The sequence below is a fragment of the Mus musculus genome, chromosome 15 (assembly GCF_000001635.26).
Source record: "Mus musculus strain C57BL/6J chromosome 15, GRCm38.p6 C57BL/6J".
NCBI classification, from domain to species: domain Eukaryota; kingdom Metazoa; phylum Chordata; class Mammalia; order Rodentia; family Muridae; genus Mus; species Mus musculus.
In genome coordinates, this window is record NC_000081.6 from 76,609,657 (window position 1) to 76,626,132 (window position 16,476).

General features: G+C 51.0%; 2 protein-coding genes across 4 annotated transcripts; both read right to left on the reverse strand.

Moving 5' to 3' along the window:
- Nucleotides 1-2,726: 2,726 nt before the first annotated feature.
- On the reverse strand, nt 2,727-8,850 carry Slc39a4 (solute carrier family 39 (zinc transporter), member 4). Of its 2 annotated transcripts, NM_028064.3 has the most exons (12): nt 6,917-7,214; nt 6,219-6,503; nt 5,388-5,583; nt 5,094-5,257; nt 4,831-5,002; nt 4,401-4,573; nt 4,131-4,289; nt 3,942-4,061; nt 3,801-3,855; nt 3,548-3,700; nt 3,099-3,286; nt 2,727-3,007 (listed from the first exon to the last, which is right to left on the reverse strand). In NM_028064.3, the coding sequence occupies exons 1-12, from the start codon at nt 7,103-7,105 to the stop codon at nt 2,879-2,881; spliced, it is 1,983 nt and encodes a 660-aa protein (NP_082340.1). In that variant the 5' UTR covers nt 7,106-7,214; the 3' UTR covers nt 2,727-2,878. The 2 variants fall into 2 exon arrangements, with proteins under 2 accessions (NP_082340.1, XP_006521490.1); XM_006521427.2 differs by lacking the exon at nt 6,219-6,503 and having other exon boundaries at nt 6,917-8,850.
- Nucleotides 8,851-12,429: 3,579 nt separating this feature from the next.
- Nucleotides 12,430-16,428, reverse strand: Vps28 (vacuolar protein sorting 28). 2 transcript variants are annotated; one of them, NM_025842.4, is made up of 10 exons: nt 16,333-16,428; nt 15,478-15,549; nt 14,936-14,964; nt 14,792-14,829; nt 14,430-14,519; nt 13,733-13,838; nt 13,515-13,616; nt 12,999-13,052; nt 12,815-12,906; nt 12,430-12,694 (listed from the first exon to the last, which is right to left on the reverse strand). In NM_025842.4, exons 2-10 carry the CDS (start codon nt 15,512-15,514, stop codon nt 12,577-12,579), a joined length of 666 nt encoding a protein of 221 aa, NP_080118.1. In that variant the 5' UTR covers nt 15,515-15,549; nt 16,333-16,428; the 3' UTR covers nt 12,430-12,576. The 2 variants fall into 2 exon arrangements, with proteins under 2 accessions (NP_080118.1, NP_001292597.1); NM_001305668.1 differs by having other exon boundaries at nt 14,936-15,062.
- Nucleotides 16,429-16,476: the final 48 nt, after the last annotated feature.

Consider the following 16,476-nt stretch of genomic DNA (forward strand, 5'->3'; position numbering starts at 1 on the left):
CTCCAGAAGTAGGGCTGGAGAGATGGCTCAGTGGTTAAGAGCACTGACTGCTCTTCTGAAGGTCCTGAGTTCAAATCCCAGCAACCACATGGTGGCTCACAACCACCCATAATGAGATCTGAACCCCTCTTCGGGTGTGTCTGAAGACAGCTACAGTGTACTTACATATAATAAATAAATAAATTAAAAAAAAAAAAAGACTCCAGAAGTAAACAGTAGAAGGTTCAAGAATTCCCGAAACTACCAGAGGGAGCTCTTAACACCTGCAGCTCTGGGGTGAGAGTGGTCATACAGGCAGGGAGAGCTTTGTGTGGTTGGTTTGTTTGTTTGTTTGGTTGGTTGGTTGTTTTTTTTTCCCCAGACATATCTCAGTTAGCCTAGACTGTGCTGGCTACAGGGACTGGCCTGGAACTCAGAGATCTGCCTGCCTGAAGTCCTATAGAATTATTTATTTATTTTCTGTATACAAGTACACTGTAGCTGCCCTCAGACACACCAGAAGAGGCATCAGATCCAATTATAGATGTTTTATGAGCCACCATGTGGTTGCAGGGGATTGAACTCAGGGCCTCTGGAAGAACAGTCTGTGCTCTTAACAGCTGAGCCATCTCTCCAGCTCCTGGGTGAGCTTTGTGATAATGCCGCTGCTTTTGAATCATTCTCCTGTAATATAACTCTTTACCTCTTCTGCTGTAAGTAGACCCAATAAACTCATTAAATAATAATAATTTATTAATAATAAACTCATTAAATTACGTAGTAGTAGTTTGCCAAGTTGGACTTTTGTGAAGTCATTTCTTTGCTTTGTTGTAGTGATCTCTCTGGGGTAAAGAGCCGTGCCCTTCCCCAGGGCTTATAATACAGAGGCAAGCAGATCTCTGGAAGTACAAAGCTCTGGCTGGTTTGGTTGAGTTCCAAGCTAATCAAAAATATATAATGATAGCTGGGTGGTGGTGGTACACACCTTTACTCCCAGCACTGGAATACAGAGGCAGTCTGATCTGAGTTCAAGTCTGCCTGCTCCAGGACAATCAGGGGTACGAGGAGAACCCCCATCTAAAAACAAACACACAAACAAACAAACAAATCCCCCCCCAACTAAACAAACTAATTGAAGCCAGCTGCTGGTGGAGTTCGGTTGGGAGTCAGCTTTGCTTTACCTGGCTACAGAGCTCCCAGACCCTAGAATCTTCCTTCCTGCTCGTGGCTGCTCTGCCCTAGCGATCAGGGGAGCTAGAACACCCTAGGCTTAGGCTCAGCAGACTTTACTCTTCTAGAGGATGATGCTGACAGACTGTCTCAGAAGCTGGAAGAAGATGAGGAGCTTCAGGGCTGTGTGGACCAGCGGAAGGCAAACAAGATGAGGACAGCCTGCCCTCCCCTTCCCGTTGCCCAGCAACTCTGGTCGGTGGTAGTCCATTCCTTTAACCCAATATTGGGGAAGCAGAGGCAGGTGCATCTCATGAGTTCAAGCCTGGTCTATATAGTTCCAGAACAGCAGGAGTTACACAGAGAAACCCTGTCTAGAGAAGCCAACCAAAGAAACAAAACAGAGTAAGACATACATCTCAAAATGTAAACAGAGACAACAAACATTGCAAATAAAGCAACCACTTGGTAAATTCAACGTCCTATCTCTCAACATAGCTCCAGCTACCCTGAAAAATTTTATTTTTAAATTTTTATTTATTTTGACACAGACTCATGCTATGTAGCTTCAACTGGCTTGGAACTCATGTTATAAAGCATGCAGGCCTGAATTGGCAGAAATCCACCTGCCTCTATCCTTCCTGAGTGCTGGTATTACAGGCATGTACCTCCATGCCTGGCCTAACCGTTAGCACAGTTCAAGTCTACCTCTCCCTAGCACCTGCCCTGTTCTGCATTTGCCAGTCAACCATGCAGGAATATGAGGCTAAGCTTTAACCACACATTGAGACTGGACCCTTTTTAATTAAGTATTGTAAAAACCCATCAATACCTTCTATGAACATGCTCACTTGCTTGCTTAATTTAGCACAGCTGCACACCCTTCTTGCAAAAGTAAAACTGTTGGTCCTGCTGAAATGTTTTGGGAACCCAGACCTTTTTTTTTTTTTTTTCCTTTTAAAGATTTATTTATTTTACATATGTGAGTACAGTCTTCAGACACACCAGAAGAGGGCATCAGATCCCAGATGGTTGTGAGCCACCATGTGGTTGCTGGAAATTGAACCCAGGACCCCAGAAAGAGCAGTCAGTGCTTCTAACTACTGAACCATCTCTCCAGCCCCCCAGATTCATTGCTTTTGCCTGATTGAAAACTTGCCTTTGGTTTTCTAGCCTCCAGAACTGAGAGAATAAAGTTCTGCTCTTTCGGCACCTAGTCTAGGGTAGACAATTATGTCAACCTCCAAAGGCTAATGCAAGGGGATTTGGAATAGCCGATTCTGCCGAGAGCTCCACATTAACAGGTTGTCCTTTGGTTTGATCATTTCTAGGCTTCTCTTCATGGCAGAAATGAGCCCTCCCTCATATTTGTAAGCAACGTTGGTAATGTTTTGACTCGAGACAAGGACCCCATCAGATCCTGGAGAACTCTGACCGTTCCCCAGGTTTGATTATAGGAAAGACAATCTGGCTGTCCACAGGACCCCCAGTGGAGCCGTCCATAGCAAACGCTGAAGATGGAGGTAGTGGCCTGCCCCAGAGCTTTCACCAGGAAACTCTACAAGAAGACAGTGTAGTTGGGTTTGATTGAAAAGTCTTTATTGAAGTCAGAGCAAGGAAATGAGGCTCAAAGCCTCTGGCTACCCGTAGTGGGGCCAACAATTAGGTGGCTTAAGAAGGTAAAGCAGAGTCAACAGACAGGGACAAGGACTGGGATGGGATAGAGCTGTCAGAAGGTGATGTTGTCTTCGTACAATGACAGCAGCAGCAGGACGGTCCAGCCGCCCAGCAGACCCACGTTGTGGAGCAGGAAAAGAAGCCAGGGCCGCTGGTCGCGCACATTCATCATGGCTGGGAGCTGAGGAAAAGATGGCACCAATTCAGCTGCCAGTTGGTTGGAGCCCCTGGTTAGCTCCCCACCCCTACATAAGGCTCTTCCCCTTTCTAACCATGTCACAAAGCGCCACGTAAAGGAAGAGGCCGGTTGCTACCGCCAGAATCCAAGCCTCGCCCTCCTCGCCTACTCCGACTGCTAGAGCCACGTAGAGGCCTGCGAATGCTGTGAGCGCTGAGGCCAGATTCAGCAAAAGCGCACGCTTCACACTCAGCCCGGCATGCAGCAGAGCAGCGAAGTCCCCTAGAACGGAACAAGTCAGCGAGAACTCTGCCCACAGGTCAGGTACAGCCCACCATGCCTGTCACACCCACATCCCAGACAGACACACCCAAAGGCAGTCCGGCAATCCATCCTACATCTAGCCACGCCCTCCACCCCCATCCCATCACATGCCTCTCTCATAGAAAGGCCTTGTCCCTTTTTCTCTGGCCTTGGTCACCTCCAGAATAGATTGCTCTTCTCACTAAGCCCCACCCTTTCAAGCCACGTCCCAGAGCTCACCGAGTTCATGGGGCAGCTCATGACAGAACACCGCCAATGAAGTGGCCAGCCCAGTCTTCCACGAGGATGAGAAGGCGGCGCCCACAGCGAGCCCGTCAGCGAAGTTGTGTACCGCGTCGCCCAGTGTGATCAGATAGGGCAACAGTCTCAGCTCTGTGGGCATAGCAAGCGTGGGTCTTGTAGGCCAGGTTCTGCACGCGCCTAAGGGCAAACCCCAGATCTGCAGTGCCCCCAGGAACTCCCTGGGGCTCACCTGCTCTCAGTCGCCGGGTCTCTGGGTTCAGTAGTTCCGGGGTCTCCTCTGCCACCTGGGGGGCGCCGGGGCGGGAGCAAGAATGAACCCAGGCAAATACATAACTAAAGGGCTCAATGTGGGATAGGACTTGCCTCTTACCAAGTCTGAACGAGAGCTTTCATGGGTCTGTTTGGACTGTCGGAGATTGCTTGGTGCCAGCTGCAGAGATATTCCATGGCTGTGCCCACCATGGCTACAAGGCCCATCTTTCTCAGAATCCTGTGGAAAAACTGGTCAGAGCCTGTGAAGACCTTACCCATCCCACCTAGTGGTTCCCCAGAGCCTGACCTGGTCCCTGGGCAACAAGAGGTTGAAGAAGCTCTCAAACAGGAAGAAGATGTAGAAGCCTCCAAGTACAGCCAGCAGGCGCCAGGTGGCCTGCCCACCAACGCCCACCTCCTCCTCATGGGTGTGACCCTCTCCACCATGTGTGTGCAGTCCCAGCACCTGAGAAGGGGGCGAGTACTGACTGGGGAACTTCAGGGCTACAAGAGGCTTGATTGAGGCTGGGAAAAGGGCAGTGTGGGGGGGGGGGGGCCCTGTTGAGTGACGGCTGACCTTGGGTATCAGGTGCAGAAGAGCATCGCCGGTAAGTGCGCCCACAGCCAAGCTTAGGAAGGTCTGCATGATGTAGTGGGTGGCTGTGCTGCATTTGGCACAGGTCAGCAGCAGAAGACCGAACACAGCACAGAGGCAGATGAGCAGGGTGGCCAGCGAGCCATAGAGATACCCTGTGGGTGAGTCTACACTGAGATTTCCCCTGCTTCCTAGACAGGCAATCCCCCACAAGTCCAGCCAAGCAGGATGTAGTGGGCAAGATCTCTACAGAGATGCCGTCAGCAGGTGCCAGGAATCTATTTACTCTGGCCCTCTAGCCTTGAAATCCACTACTCTTCCTCCTTTAGTGGTTCCTCATTCCTCAATGCCAACTCATGCCCCCTTCTAGAGCCCAATAACCTGAGGCTAGCACCCAGGGCGGGGGACTCACTCTCTGTTTGACTGAGCTGGTCCTGAATACGGATAGTGGGGTAGGGGCTGCAGGCTCCACTTAGCTGCTGCTGGACCAAGGCAGGGGTCAGTTGGGCCCAGGCCTGAGGGCTCACCCCAGCCTCTTCAGATAGCCCATACACAGCCATTATATCTTTGGCACTCAGGCACAGCTGGAGGCAAAGAGAACAGGACAGGAGTCAGGTGTCTGAACAGACCCATGGAAGGTTGTCTTCTTTCTCCAGAATGGCATGAGTGGCGTACCGTGTCCCATACACTAGAGTTGCTGTTGTGGGGAGTATGGAGCTCAGAGTCTTGGTGGCTGGCTTTCCTGTCCGGATGACTGTGGTCAGCATGATCACCGTGGTCATCATGGTCACTGTGGTCCTCTCCACCCACCCCAAGGTGATGCATCAAATTCTCCAGTTCTAGCAAGAAAAAACAAAAAGCAAAAAACAAAAAAACAAAAACAAAAACAGTGCAGTCAGTGCGCTCAGCTCCAGCCTTGTCCCCCCATTCCCCAAGAGTAGCGGCTGACGATCGTAGCCTAGGCCTCACCATGCAGCGTGATATTGGGAGGGTCACTACTGTGTAGCCTGAACACAAAGTCCACAAAGTACTGAGGGCTAGGCAGGCCTTGGAAGCAGGACCCATTAATGACATGATCCAGCAAGGCAGTCAAGACCAGGCCGGCGCTTTTGGAAACCCCTGCTGCCTCAGCCTCCTCCAGCAGTTGGGGAAGATCTACACAGGTCTGTAAAAGAGATTGTCTTCAACTCTGCCCTCAGTATTGGCTTCAGGAGTCCACCTCACTGCCTGGGTCTCCCATCAACTCCCAACCTCCTCAAGTTCATTCTCTCTCTCTCTCTCTCTCTCTCTCTCTCTCTCTCTCTCTCTCTCTCTCTTTCTTTCTTTCTTTCGAGACAGGGTTTCTCTGTATAGCCCTGGCTGTCCTGAACTCACTTTGTAGACCAGGCTGGCCTTGAACTCAGAAATCCATCTGCCTCTGCCTCCCCAGTGCTGGGATTAAAGGCGTGTTCCACCACTGCCCGGCTCCAACCTCCTCAAGTTACTTCCCAGATTTCACAGAAGACATCAGCCTATGTCCCTAAACCAGCTACCTATACCATAAACCTAGGCTGCCCCAGCTAGTCACACCCTTCACTGTGGCCTATGACCTTGGCCCCAGAGCTCTCCTGACTGTCATTTCCCCCAAAGGGTTCCCCCAGACTCCCGCAGACCCCGTTCTACCAACTGTGCACAAGACTGATTCCCACCTAAGTACCTCCAATGAGGCTGCACGTGGGACATCTCCCTTGTTGGGGCAGCCTCCCTTCCATGGCACTAAGGTCCTTGTCATTATCCCCCAAAAGCTGTCTGGGCCCTCACCTTCTCCCCGGTGGGTTGGCTGGCAGCATGGGCCTCAATCTTCTGCAGTAGCTGGCTCAGACCCAGGGTCATGGCCTCTGGACTCTCCAGTGTGGCCAGGTAATCGTCCACATGGGAGGCCAAGAGGCCAGCTTGGATGTCCTTGCATGTTTTCTCTGGGTTGTTAAGGTAGAGGGCAGCAGCAGCACTAAGGTAAATAATGTGTCTGGACTCCAGGACTGATTCTGGGGCAGGCTGTGGCTTGTCAGGTTTGCCTAGAGCCAAGACATTCTCCACAGACAGACACTGTGGGCAAACAGACAGGATCTGAGCTAGACTAAGCCTACCAGGCATAGCCTACAGGCATGGATTCTATCAGCTATCTTATGTCATGTTCTGCCCCTTGTAGTTAGCTTGACTAGGAGCCTACACAAAGGGGTCCCCAGCAATTACTCCCCCATCCTGAAGGTGAGAGTGGTCACTGTGAGTCACCACAAATTTGATAGCCTGGGGGAATGGAGCTGTGTGTCCCAGGATGGAGGCCCAGGCCTGTATAAGCCCCCCAGAAACGGAAGGGAGGCTCCAGCCTGCCAGCAGGTGCAGACACCAGCCTCCAGACCCGCCTCCTGGAGTTTGCCCAGATCTCTTTAGTGCCTGCCACAGGGTGGAGCGGGCAGGAAGGGGCCGGGGCTGGGGGACCCATCGGGTGGGGGTGTTACCTTTTCACACGGCCCGTCGGTGCAGTGCACACGGGCCACCAGCGTATTTAACAGGCCGTCCAGTTCCAGGCGATCCAGAGCACCCTGGCCCAAGGCGAGCAGGCTGAGCAGGTTCCTGGGCCGGGCCACTGCCACTGTGCCCACCAGCAGAGCCAACACAAGTCCCTGTGTGACCGACTTTGGGAGCATCACGCCTCAGGCCCCCAAAAGCGTTCCTTGTAGAGGTGCTGACTTCTGGGCTAGCTGGAGACAGCTGGGACTGTCCGGGGCCAGACTGGAGCTGGGTTCAACTTGCCTTGGCCCTAGCTCCAAGACCTCTCCCAGATATTTCCTACAGGGCTCTGTGATTGGCTGCTGGGTTAGCCATTCCAGTGGCAGATCCTCCCCGAAAGCCTGGGGAGAAAGAGCTGGTGCCTCCTGGGGCTGGAGCTAAAGGTGGGTCCCTGTCCTTAGGTGGGCGGCTTGAACCTGTCACACCCTGAACTGCCAGTCAGGGCTTCCTCTGTTCCCTGAAGAGCCCAGATCACCCTCGCCTGTTACCTTGCCACTGGACCAGAAGCTAGGGGGATTAAAGGTTTGAGCGCGTAGATGTTATCAAGTCAAACATGGGCGTTCTATTTGACATTTTCAGGAGAGCTCTTAGGCTTCCCTCCACCCTTCACCAGCTGCCTCTCAGCCCAAGCAGCTTAGACAAATTCCAAATCTTGTAGCCTGGGTGAGGGTGGGGGTGCTGCTCTTGGCTCCTGAGCTAAGGCCGCTGGGTCCAATATGGGCTACAATGGGAGATTTCTGCAGGGTACTTGCTGCGTCATGCTCCCCCACCCCCAGCCCTCGGGGAAAATCCCCAGGAAATGGCTAAAGCCCCAACCTAGACAAACAGGAAACAAAGATGTGACTTTGGTCCTAGCCAACTTTTGGGGCTTGGAAGAGTTCGAGTTGAGCAGTAGGAGTTTGAGGCCCTGTTGTGAGCGCTAAAGCCTGAGCATAAGAAGAAGGAGGTAGGGCTGGGGCCCCCAGCTGTGCCCCTCCCCCATTGAGCCTTCCAGCCTTTGACCCCTGAGCCTTATCTCTATCCAGGTGGCAGGCTGAAGGAGGGGTTGGAATCTCCAGGAACTGACAATTCCCGGGTCACAAGGCATTTTGGCCTTCTGGAAGAGGGCTTTGGGTAGCCCCAGAGGCACTGTGGCCTTCTTCCACTCAAGTTCACACCAGTCCTGACCCTAGCCCTCTGGGGTGTGGCTGAGTATGAACCTAATGCCTAACGAACTCTGTCCCCTAGTATTCTGGAGGGTAGGGCAGGGTGGAGAAAGAATCTAGCTGAGTATCCTTGAGCTCACGGGTCAACTGCTTCAGACCTGTTCCGAACATACACATGTCAATGTTTCTTATGGCTAGCATCCTTGCAATGCAGCATCCTTGCTGGTCCTATGGAAGAACTATGACTGGGAACTGGGAGAGCCAACCTGAGAGCATTCCCTACATGGAGCTCTGAAGATGCCATATACCCAAACTGCCTTTCTTATTTCTTTTCATTGCTGGGCAGCTGAGAGCTAAGACTAGGTTGATTTTCTTTCCCTGTATCCCCTAGGGAGAAGTCTTTGTGTAGGCCTGGCTGTTCTGGCTTCCCTAGATCTCTCCCTCAAAGGAGGGACCTGCCTGAGCTCGGAAAGGCAGAACAGCCAGCCCTCGTGCAGCTAACACTGCCTCTCCTGCTCATTCCCAGCCAGCTCACTGCATAGGTGAGTGTGTGTGTGTGTGTGTGTGTGTGTGTGTGTGTGTGTGTGGTGTGGTGTGTGTGTGTGTGTGTAAAGAAGCTTGCCAAGGATTCACGGTGGTAGAAGGAAAAAATGCAGCTCCAGAAAGCTGTTCTTTCACCTCTATTGTATGCCGCAACAATTGTTCCCTCGGGCCAAAAAAAAAAAAAAAAAAAAAAAGTCAAATGGTGAACTTCAGCACCCGGGAACTGGAGTTACTACTTGTGAAGGTTTCGCTTGGGTAGATGAAGGTGTGGAAAGGACAATACAATGGCTGAACTCAGTGCCACTGAAATGTGGTCCAAGTGGCAACTTCTGTGTGTTATCACAGTACAAAATTAAAATAGAGCAAAACAGTGCTCCCTGGTTAGTGATTCCCTAGGACTCCTGCAAGACTTAATTCAGTGGCTACAGATAATAAGAAAAGAAGTAGAATCCAGGTATCACGGTGAATACCCCTAATCCCAGCACTCCGGAGTCAGAGGCAGGCATATTTATCTCTTTGAGTTAGAGGTCAGCCTGGTCCCTATAAGCAAGTTTGGGGCTAGGCAGATCCTATCTTAGAAAACAAAAGTGAGGTTGGTTGGAGCAGGCCTGTTCTGGGCGTGGTGGCAAACACCTGTGACTCCATCACTGGAGAAGCAGAATCAGGATTGGGTTTGAGGCCAGTGTGGGTGACATAGTGAGACCATCTCAAAAAATCCAAAGGGGCTGGAGAGATGGCTCAGCAGTTACAAGGGCTGACTCTTCTTCTAGAGGACCTGGGTTCTGAGCATCCATATAATAGCTCAAAACTACCTGTTGGAGGCAAAGGCAGGCGGATTTCTGAGTTCAAGGCCAGCCTGGTCTACAGAGTGAGTTCCAGGACAGCCGGGGCTACACAGAAAAACCCTGTCTCGAAGAAAAAAAAAACCTACCTGTAACTATAATTTCAGGGGATCCAAGGCCTTCTCTGGTTTCTATGTCACCAATCATGCGTGTGGTAGGCAGATAGATATACATGGAGGCAAAATATTCATATGCATGATTTTTTTTTTACAGTTTCTTTTGTTTTGTTTTGTTTTTCTTTTTTTTTTTTTTTTTTGTTTTTTTTTTTTTTGTTTTTTTTTGTTTTGTTTTGTTTTTCGAGACAGGGAGACAGGGTTTCTCTGTATAGCCTTGGCTTCCTGGAACTCACTCGTGTAGACCAGGCTGGCCTTGAACTCAGAAATCTGCCTGCCTCTGCCTCCCAAGTGCTGGGATTAAAGGCATGCGCCACCACTGCCTGGACCATATGCATGATTTAAAAAAAAAAACAAAAATAAGCAAGAGCTTTGAAGGTCGCTCAGTGGCAAAGCGTTTGTCTAGCAACCCGCACAGGCCTTGGGTTGAGTAACCTTGTAGGGTTGAATGTCGCATGACAGAGTCATGGTGTCTAACTCAGCACAGGACAGCAGGGGAGGTGCTCTGGACTGAATTCACAGAGCCTGTCAACTGCCTAGAGCTCTCAGGGGCTGCTAGGAAGGTGTTCCCAGTAGGCAAGGAGGCAGCCACGTAGGTTGCCAGATGCCAGCCATTCCAGTGGCTGTGAGGACTCACCTGGTCCCTATAGTCCTTGAGGCTTGTTTAGGAGGCATGTGAAAGGCTTTAGAACTCTCTCGGAATCCGGCCCACCCACAATGGGCGTGCCTCCAAGAAGCAGAGCCCTCTGTGTCATCCTGAGGACTTCCTCAGACCTTCATGTATGCTATTGTAGAGTTCTGTTCAACTTGTCTTTCCAGCCACCATACCCCGTACAGTCAATGACTTGCGTGAAAACTCCGTGGGGGCTTCTAGCCCCACACCGGGCTGCATCACTGGCGCTTACAGTATTAGTGCTTGGTCTTTTTCAGGCACTGCTGCTGGAGAGATTAATGATTCATCCACCACCCTGAGAAAGAACTTAGAGATGTAGATTGTTAGCAATGATCACCACTTTTAGAAAGAATTTGGAGCCAGGCAGTGGTGGCCCACGCCTTTAGTCCCAGCACTTGGGAGGCAGAAGCAAGCAGATTTCTGAGTTCGAGGCCGGCCTGGTCTATAGGGTGAGCTCCAGGTCAGCCAGGGCTACACAGAGAAACCCTGTCTTGGAAAACAAACAAAGGAATTTGGAGAATAGATGTTTTTGTTAGTGGCTCTTATCTTTGGGGACAGTTTGTACTTCAGAAATGCACACTACTAATAGCCGAGCTAGAGGGTTTTTTATGGTCTGGAAACAAGAACAATGGTAGCCTGGCTGGCACTGGCTAATGTGACTCCCTTGCTAACATTGGGCTGGTCATCAAGGTGTTGATTAATTTCTGGTACCCATTTTTCCCCCCTCAACTTCCTGATAAAATTTGCTAATGGGTAACTATGCAACTTGAGGATTTAAAATAGAAATGGCTGTTTTGTTTTGTTTTTTTTAAAAGATTTATTTATTTATTTTATGTATCCGTGGGTACACTGTAGCTGTACTGATGGTTGTGAGCTATCATGTGGTTGCTGGAAATGAAGGTTGCTTGCACTGGTCGGCCCCACTCAGTCCAGCCTAAAATTTATTTATTATTATATCTAAGCACACTGTAGATGCACCAGAAGAGGGCGTCAGATCTCATTACAGATGGTTGTAAGCCATCATATAGTTGCTGGGATTTGAACTCAGGACCTCTGGAAGATCAGTCAGTGCTCTCAACCGCTGAGCCTTCTCTCCAGCTCTGGCTGGTTGGTTTTTATACAAAAGTTTAGATTTGTGATTCTTTTAAAATTTTTATAAGATTTCTTTTTAAGATAAATAACAAGATAACTGATTTTTTTTTCCTTTGTAACCACAAATTGCTGCCTGTCAGTTAAGAGAAACTGGGTGAGAAAACTACCTTGCTTGCTTACACTTTGTTAATCTGTAACGAGTTGTTTAGTTACCAGTGTATGTCGGTTCTTGGGAATGTTTTTCATGTTTGTTTTTCACCCATAATACTTAAACATTTGATCATGTGAGGGTATTCAGGAAACATTTGTGTGTGTGTGTGTGTGTGTGTGTGTGTGTGTGTGTGTGTGTGCCTGTATACTTATTGTAATCATTTACTTAGAGAAAAATAGAATGTAACGGCATTGTGACTTCTGTACTGCGAAAGATTTTGCTGGGATATATAAGCTGTGGGAGAAAAGGTTGTTGGTATTTCTTTCCATCCACTAAATATGTAGAATTTATATGTATATATGTGGAGTTTGCTCCATCCACCAGATGTACGTGTACATGCATGCCTGTCTGTATACACACATACACACACACACACACACAAAGTGGTTGGAGCTCTGCCCCATCCAACCAAAGTGTATATGTATATATGTCTATGTCTGTCTGTCTGTCTATGTGTGAAGTTGGTGGAGCTTGCTTGTGGAGCTTGTCTTGCTTCACCCACCAAATAAATGTGTATGTGTGTATTTTTTAATTCTTCCCTTTTGTCTACTTACTGGCTACCATCAGTAGCAGCCACTGCCAGGTACCATCAGCACCGGCCCCCGCTGACTCAGTTTACTCTGGTGCTGAAGCAGGTCTTTGCTGTATAACTGCCCAGTTATCATCTCTCACAGAGGTTGTTCTATGTGTGCAATGAGCAACAGGGGCTCTGTGCCCCCCCCCCCCGCCCCAGGAGACAGGGCACTGACTCAAGGTCAGAAATATATATATATATATATGTATATATATATATATATAGAGAGAGAGAGAGAGAGAGAGAGAGAGATCACACAGGGCGGGGGCTCAGTATAGCTGCCCACAGCAGGAAGGTTAGACAAATATTTATTGTGGGTGATATCCTGACAATATAGGCATCTAGGACGGATGTAGACACACTGGGGGGCTGAGTCGTCACATCTCTACCACTCTCATTCCTGTCTCGGTGAGGCTTAGGCGTGTAGGAAGCGGTTAAAGGCGTTGTAAGCGGACTCCAGATCGAAGAGCATCTGGCGAACTTGAGAGTCATCCAGCTCGTCAGAGGCCGACATACCACTCAGGGTCTGCAGCCTAGGGGCACAGGCACAAGTGTGTCTGAGCAGAGGGGCTGTGACATCACCACGAGGCTTCCTGCGGGAGACCCACTCACCACCACGAGGCTCCCTGCGCCTGCGCGGGAGAGCAACTCACCACTGGCTGACTGTCTGGCGGCCCTCGAAGTCTGGAGGCAGGTGGCTCATTCTGTGCATTGTCTCCATCAGCTCCCGCAGGTCTGGCTGAATCTACAGACACAAGCGCTACCCTCGTGAGACCCTCTGTACCTTGCTCTGTTCCCCTCCATCCAGGCCCGGGGCTCCCTGCCCAACTTCTGCACCTCGTCCATGGCACGGATCTCCAGACGCAGCTTGTCCATGACTGTAATGAAGAGCTGTGGGGAGCATGTACATTAGGCATCTCTTACTCAGTGGGGATAGCTTGTAGGCCAATTATAGGGACCAGGCCCCCACCCATGTTCCTCCCGACACCCCACACTGGGGCTCCTTCCTGCTTGGGGGCTACACTTAAGACCTGTCTGCTAACTGTCTGGGCCTACGGACATTTGGGATCACAACTCTGAGAGGAATTCTGGGAATCTGGGAAGTACTCCTACACAACCCCCTCAAGCCAGGGTCCTGCCCGAGTAGGTCCTGGTCCCTTTCACAAGAAGGAACTCAGTCAGGTGGGCCTTAGGCTCCTTGGCTGCTTCTCATCCTCCTCACAGCTGAGGTGAGCCCTCCCAGAGTACTGCTTAGGACCAGAAACCCCAAGAATACACATTTATGACTGACCTAGGCCAGTAGTCCCTTCCCTCTAATCCCCACAGGACCCTCCCAGGAGCTGTGGGACACACCGAAACAACATCTGCAATGCAGCGGTTGAGATTGCCCTTGTCGTCTTTGATAGTGATGGGCCGGTCCTCTTTGATCCTCTCCATAGCAAGTGGGCAGTCCAGCTGAGGAGAACAGACATGGGTACTGGGCACCACAGGGCCTCTAGGGGACCAGGCTCTCAGACCATATCCCACCACACCCTCTCCTGCACGATGGAAGGGAGGACCTGCTAACTCACTCTGAACTTTCGGCAAAATTCATCAATGGAGCTGATCTCTGAGCCTTGGACCTGTCGGAAGGCAGCTTTGTACTGGACCAGGAGCCTGGAGCAGGCTGCAGTGTACCTAGAGAGGGGACCGGTTGCTTCTGGAGGCTGAGGACAGTCTAGCTTGCCTCATTGTGCTCTCCCTCAACAATTGTAGATATAGCAGCTTTCATGGTAGGCTAGGAGGGCCAAGGGCTTCCTGTTGGGTCTATGTATGAAGGGAGCTCTGCACAAGAGCAGGGAAATATGACAGAAACAGAACTACAACAGGGGATCCGTGTGGGTCGATCTGGAACTCAGCACAAGAGCGGACGTCTATTCCATTTGCCAGGTGTCAGACCTCCATTACCACCTGGCAACTCCTGGTCTAGTCAAACAGGCTTGTCATCTGTGGATAAAGCATCAGCATCCATGCTGGCTACCTAGACCTGACAGTGATACCTTAGACTGTGCTGCCCAAGGCTCCAGTTTGCCTTCTGAAGTCAGAACCATACCCACCCTTACAGAAGGTCCCTGGCTGATCCTGCCCGGAAACTAGCAGCAACAATGAACACCCTCATAGCTTGGGCTCTGTGTATGCTGCCTACTGAATCCACAAGCTTCATGAAAGGGAGACACATGCTTCTGAGGATTGGTGGCCATCAATGTCTGACGCCACAGGCTTGCTCACTCATTGGGGGTGACACAGTCCTTGATGTACGCCTTCTCCAGGGCCTGCATCGTCTTCACCACGGCAAAGAGCTCTGCCATGTTGTCATACCTAAGACAAAGCCATCCATCAGGCCGCTGTCCAGAGGCAGGGCAGCCAACTGCTGCTCTGCACCTATGGCAGAGTTCAGCCCACCTCCCACTCCATCCCTGGTACATATTCCTCAGGGACCATCTTCCTAGCGCGACGCCATGTTCTCCCCAACCATTGGTGTGGTGGTGGGTTTGGTAGACTGCTGGGCCAGCCATGGAGGCTGGATGGGTGCAAGTGTGCATGTGTGCGTATGTGTGCATGTGCATGTGTGCGTGGCAGCTTAGACTTACTTCTCCCGCTCCCGAGCATTCTTGTAGAGCTTTACTTCCTGTTGGAAAAGCAGGCAAGAGTCAGTCAGCATCTCCAGGCGTGGTTATAGAACCAGTGACAGCCACATGGTGTTTGCAGTGGCCAGGTGAGGATCTGCTACCTACCTCATACAGCTCCGGCTTGTTCCCAGGGGCTGCAACAGAGCAAGGAGGAGCTGACAAGGGTGACCCCAGGACAGGCCCACTTCAGTTACGTCCCAAGAAGGTGTCTCCCATGCCATGTATCACAGAGCTCAAAGGGAAGCACAGAATAGGGGCTCCAGCCTCACCTCCTACCAATATGGCCTCTAAGAGGCTACATACAGATTGCTAGGTTTAGCTCTCTTCCCCCGCCAACATGACTGTAGTTTGTACACAGAACCACAACTTGGTACAAATAAAAGCCTGTCAGATGCTTCACACATGCAGTTGGAGACCCAGAGTTGCTCAGGATGCCAGAGGTTCTGACCACATTGGAGTATATTCTCGCTCCCCAGCAGGGTATTGCAGGGGCCCTCAGATTCCCACCAGAAATAATTCTGGCCCTAGTCATTACCCAGGGCCTAATGACTACGGGATGGACGTAGCAGTGTGGTCCTTTCCCAACAGCCCCTGCAACAGGGAAAGCCTTGGCTCCTCCCCTTCCTCCCAGTTTAGCCTACACTCACCTCCAACACCAGGAGTAGCTGGGATCCCGTGGAACATCCTGCAGGCCCAGGCAGCTATACAGCACAAGAGACCTGGAAAGCAGAGCCAACACTAACTCAAGGGTCCCCTTACACCTTAAGAACTGGGCTCTGGAGATCAGAGCGTTGTGAACAGCTTTCCTGCTCTCTACAGGAACGGCACAGGATGCTAAAGGACTGTCATGGGGGAATGTCATGTCAGGCTTTGAGGATGAACATCGAGTGCCATGGGAGTCCTGCCTGTTAGCTGGGTTAGGGTAGGGAAGAGTAGCTGTTAGAACTGGGGCAGCATCTTGGGCACAGGGGAAGGGCATTGTTGCAACATCTTTCAGTGGAAATGAACTGAGACTAGGTGTCCGGGGCTTTCTGTGTGTGAGGGAAAGTGTGGAGGTAGGTTTTACCCTAATCTGTGGGAGATACTGGAGAAATGAATAAGGGCAAGCTTATTGGTTGATGCGGCAAAGTGGCGGAGGCAAGGCCCAGGATAGGTCCTGTCTAATAAGGAAGCCAGCCCAGACACGCCTCAGGATTTGAAATGGGGTGAAAACAAATGTTCAAGGAAGATGGTCAAACTGAGATGGAGTGGCTTGAGGAGCAGCGAGAGCTACCGAGGTCGCAGGAGCTAGGAATAGCCGGCGGAGTCGCAGAAGAAAGGTGGGTACCCTCACAGACAGGGGAACCTGAACTGTGGACCAGCAATGCCACTTGACAGCGCCCATCACCTACTGAGACACTGGCCGCGCGGCAAGGGCCGCTGAGCCCCAGAGGAGACGGGACCGGGACACCTAGACCAAAGGGTTCCTATGAAGAGGGGACCCGGCCACCGCCGCTGTGTACCTGGGGCGTTTGGAGTCCCGGAGATGGCGACAGAAGCTCGGTGCTCGCTTTTTCCGCCTGCGCCTGCCGGGAAACCCGATCGGCAGCTCGGCACTCATCCTCTAACCTTGAGCCTACGCACATAGCAAGCCAAATCCATTGATC

What these genes read in the sequence shown, in the direction of transcription:
- Vps28 (NM_025842.4), bottom strand. Translation starts at nt 15,514, where the DNA reads ATGTTCCACGGGATCCCAGCTACTCCTGGTGTTGGAG. An exon ending in AATGCTCGGGAGCGGGAGAA is followed by an intron (nt 14,520 to 14,791) that starts GTAAGTCTAAGC and finishes GCTTTGTCTTAG; the next exon opens with GTATGACAACATGGCAGAGC. An exon ending in GACTGTGTCACCCCCAATGA is followed by an intron (nt 13,839 to 14,429) that starts GTGAGCAAGCCT and finishes TCCCCTCTCTAG; the next exon opens with GTACACTGCAGCCTGCTCCA.
- Slc39a4 (NM_028064.3), bottom strand. Translation starts at nt 7,105, where the DNA reads ATGCTCCCAAAGTCGGTCACACAGGGACTTGTGTTGGCTCTGCTGGTG. An exon ending in TCCCAATATCACGCTGCATG is followed by an intron (nt 5,258 to 5,387) that starts GTGAGGCCTAGG and finishes TTTTCTTGCTAG; the next exon opens with AACTGGAGAATTTGATGCAT. An exon ending in GACCCGGCGACTGAGAGCAG is followed by an intron (nt 3,701 to 3,800) that starts GTGAGCCCCAGG and finishes CTATGCCCACAG; the next exon opens with AGCTGAGACTGTTGCCCTAT.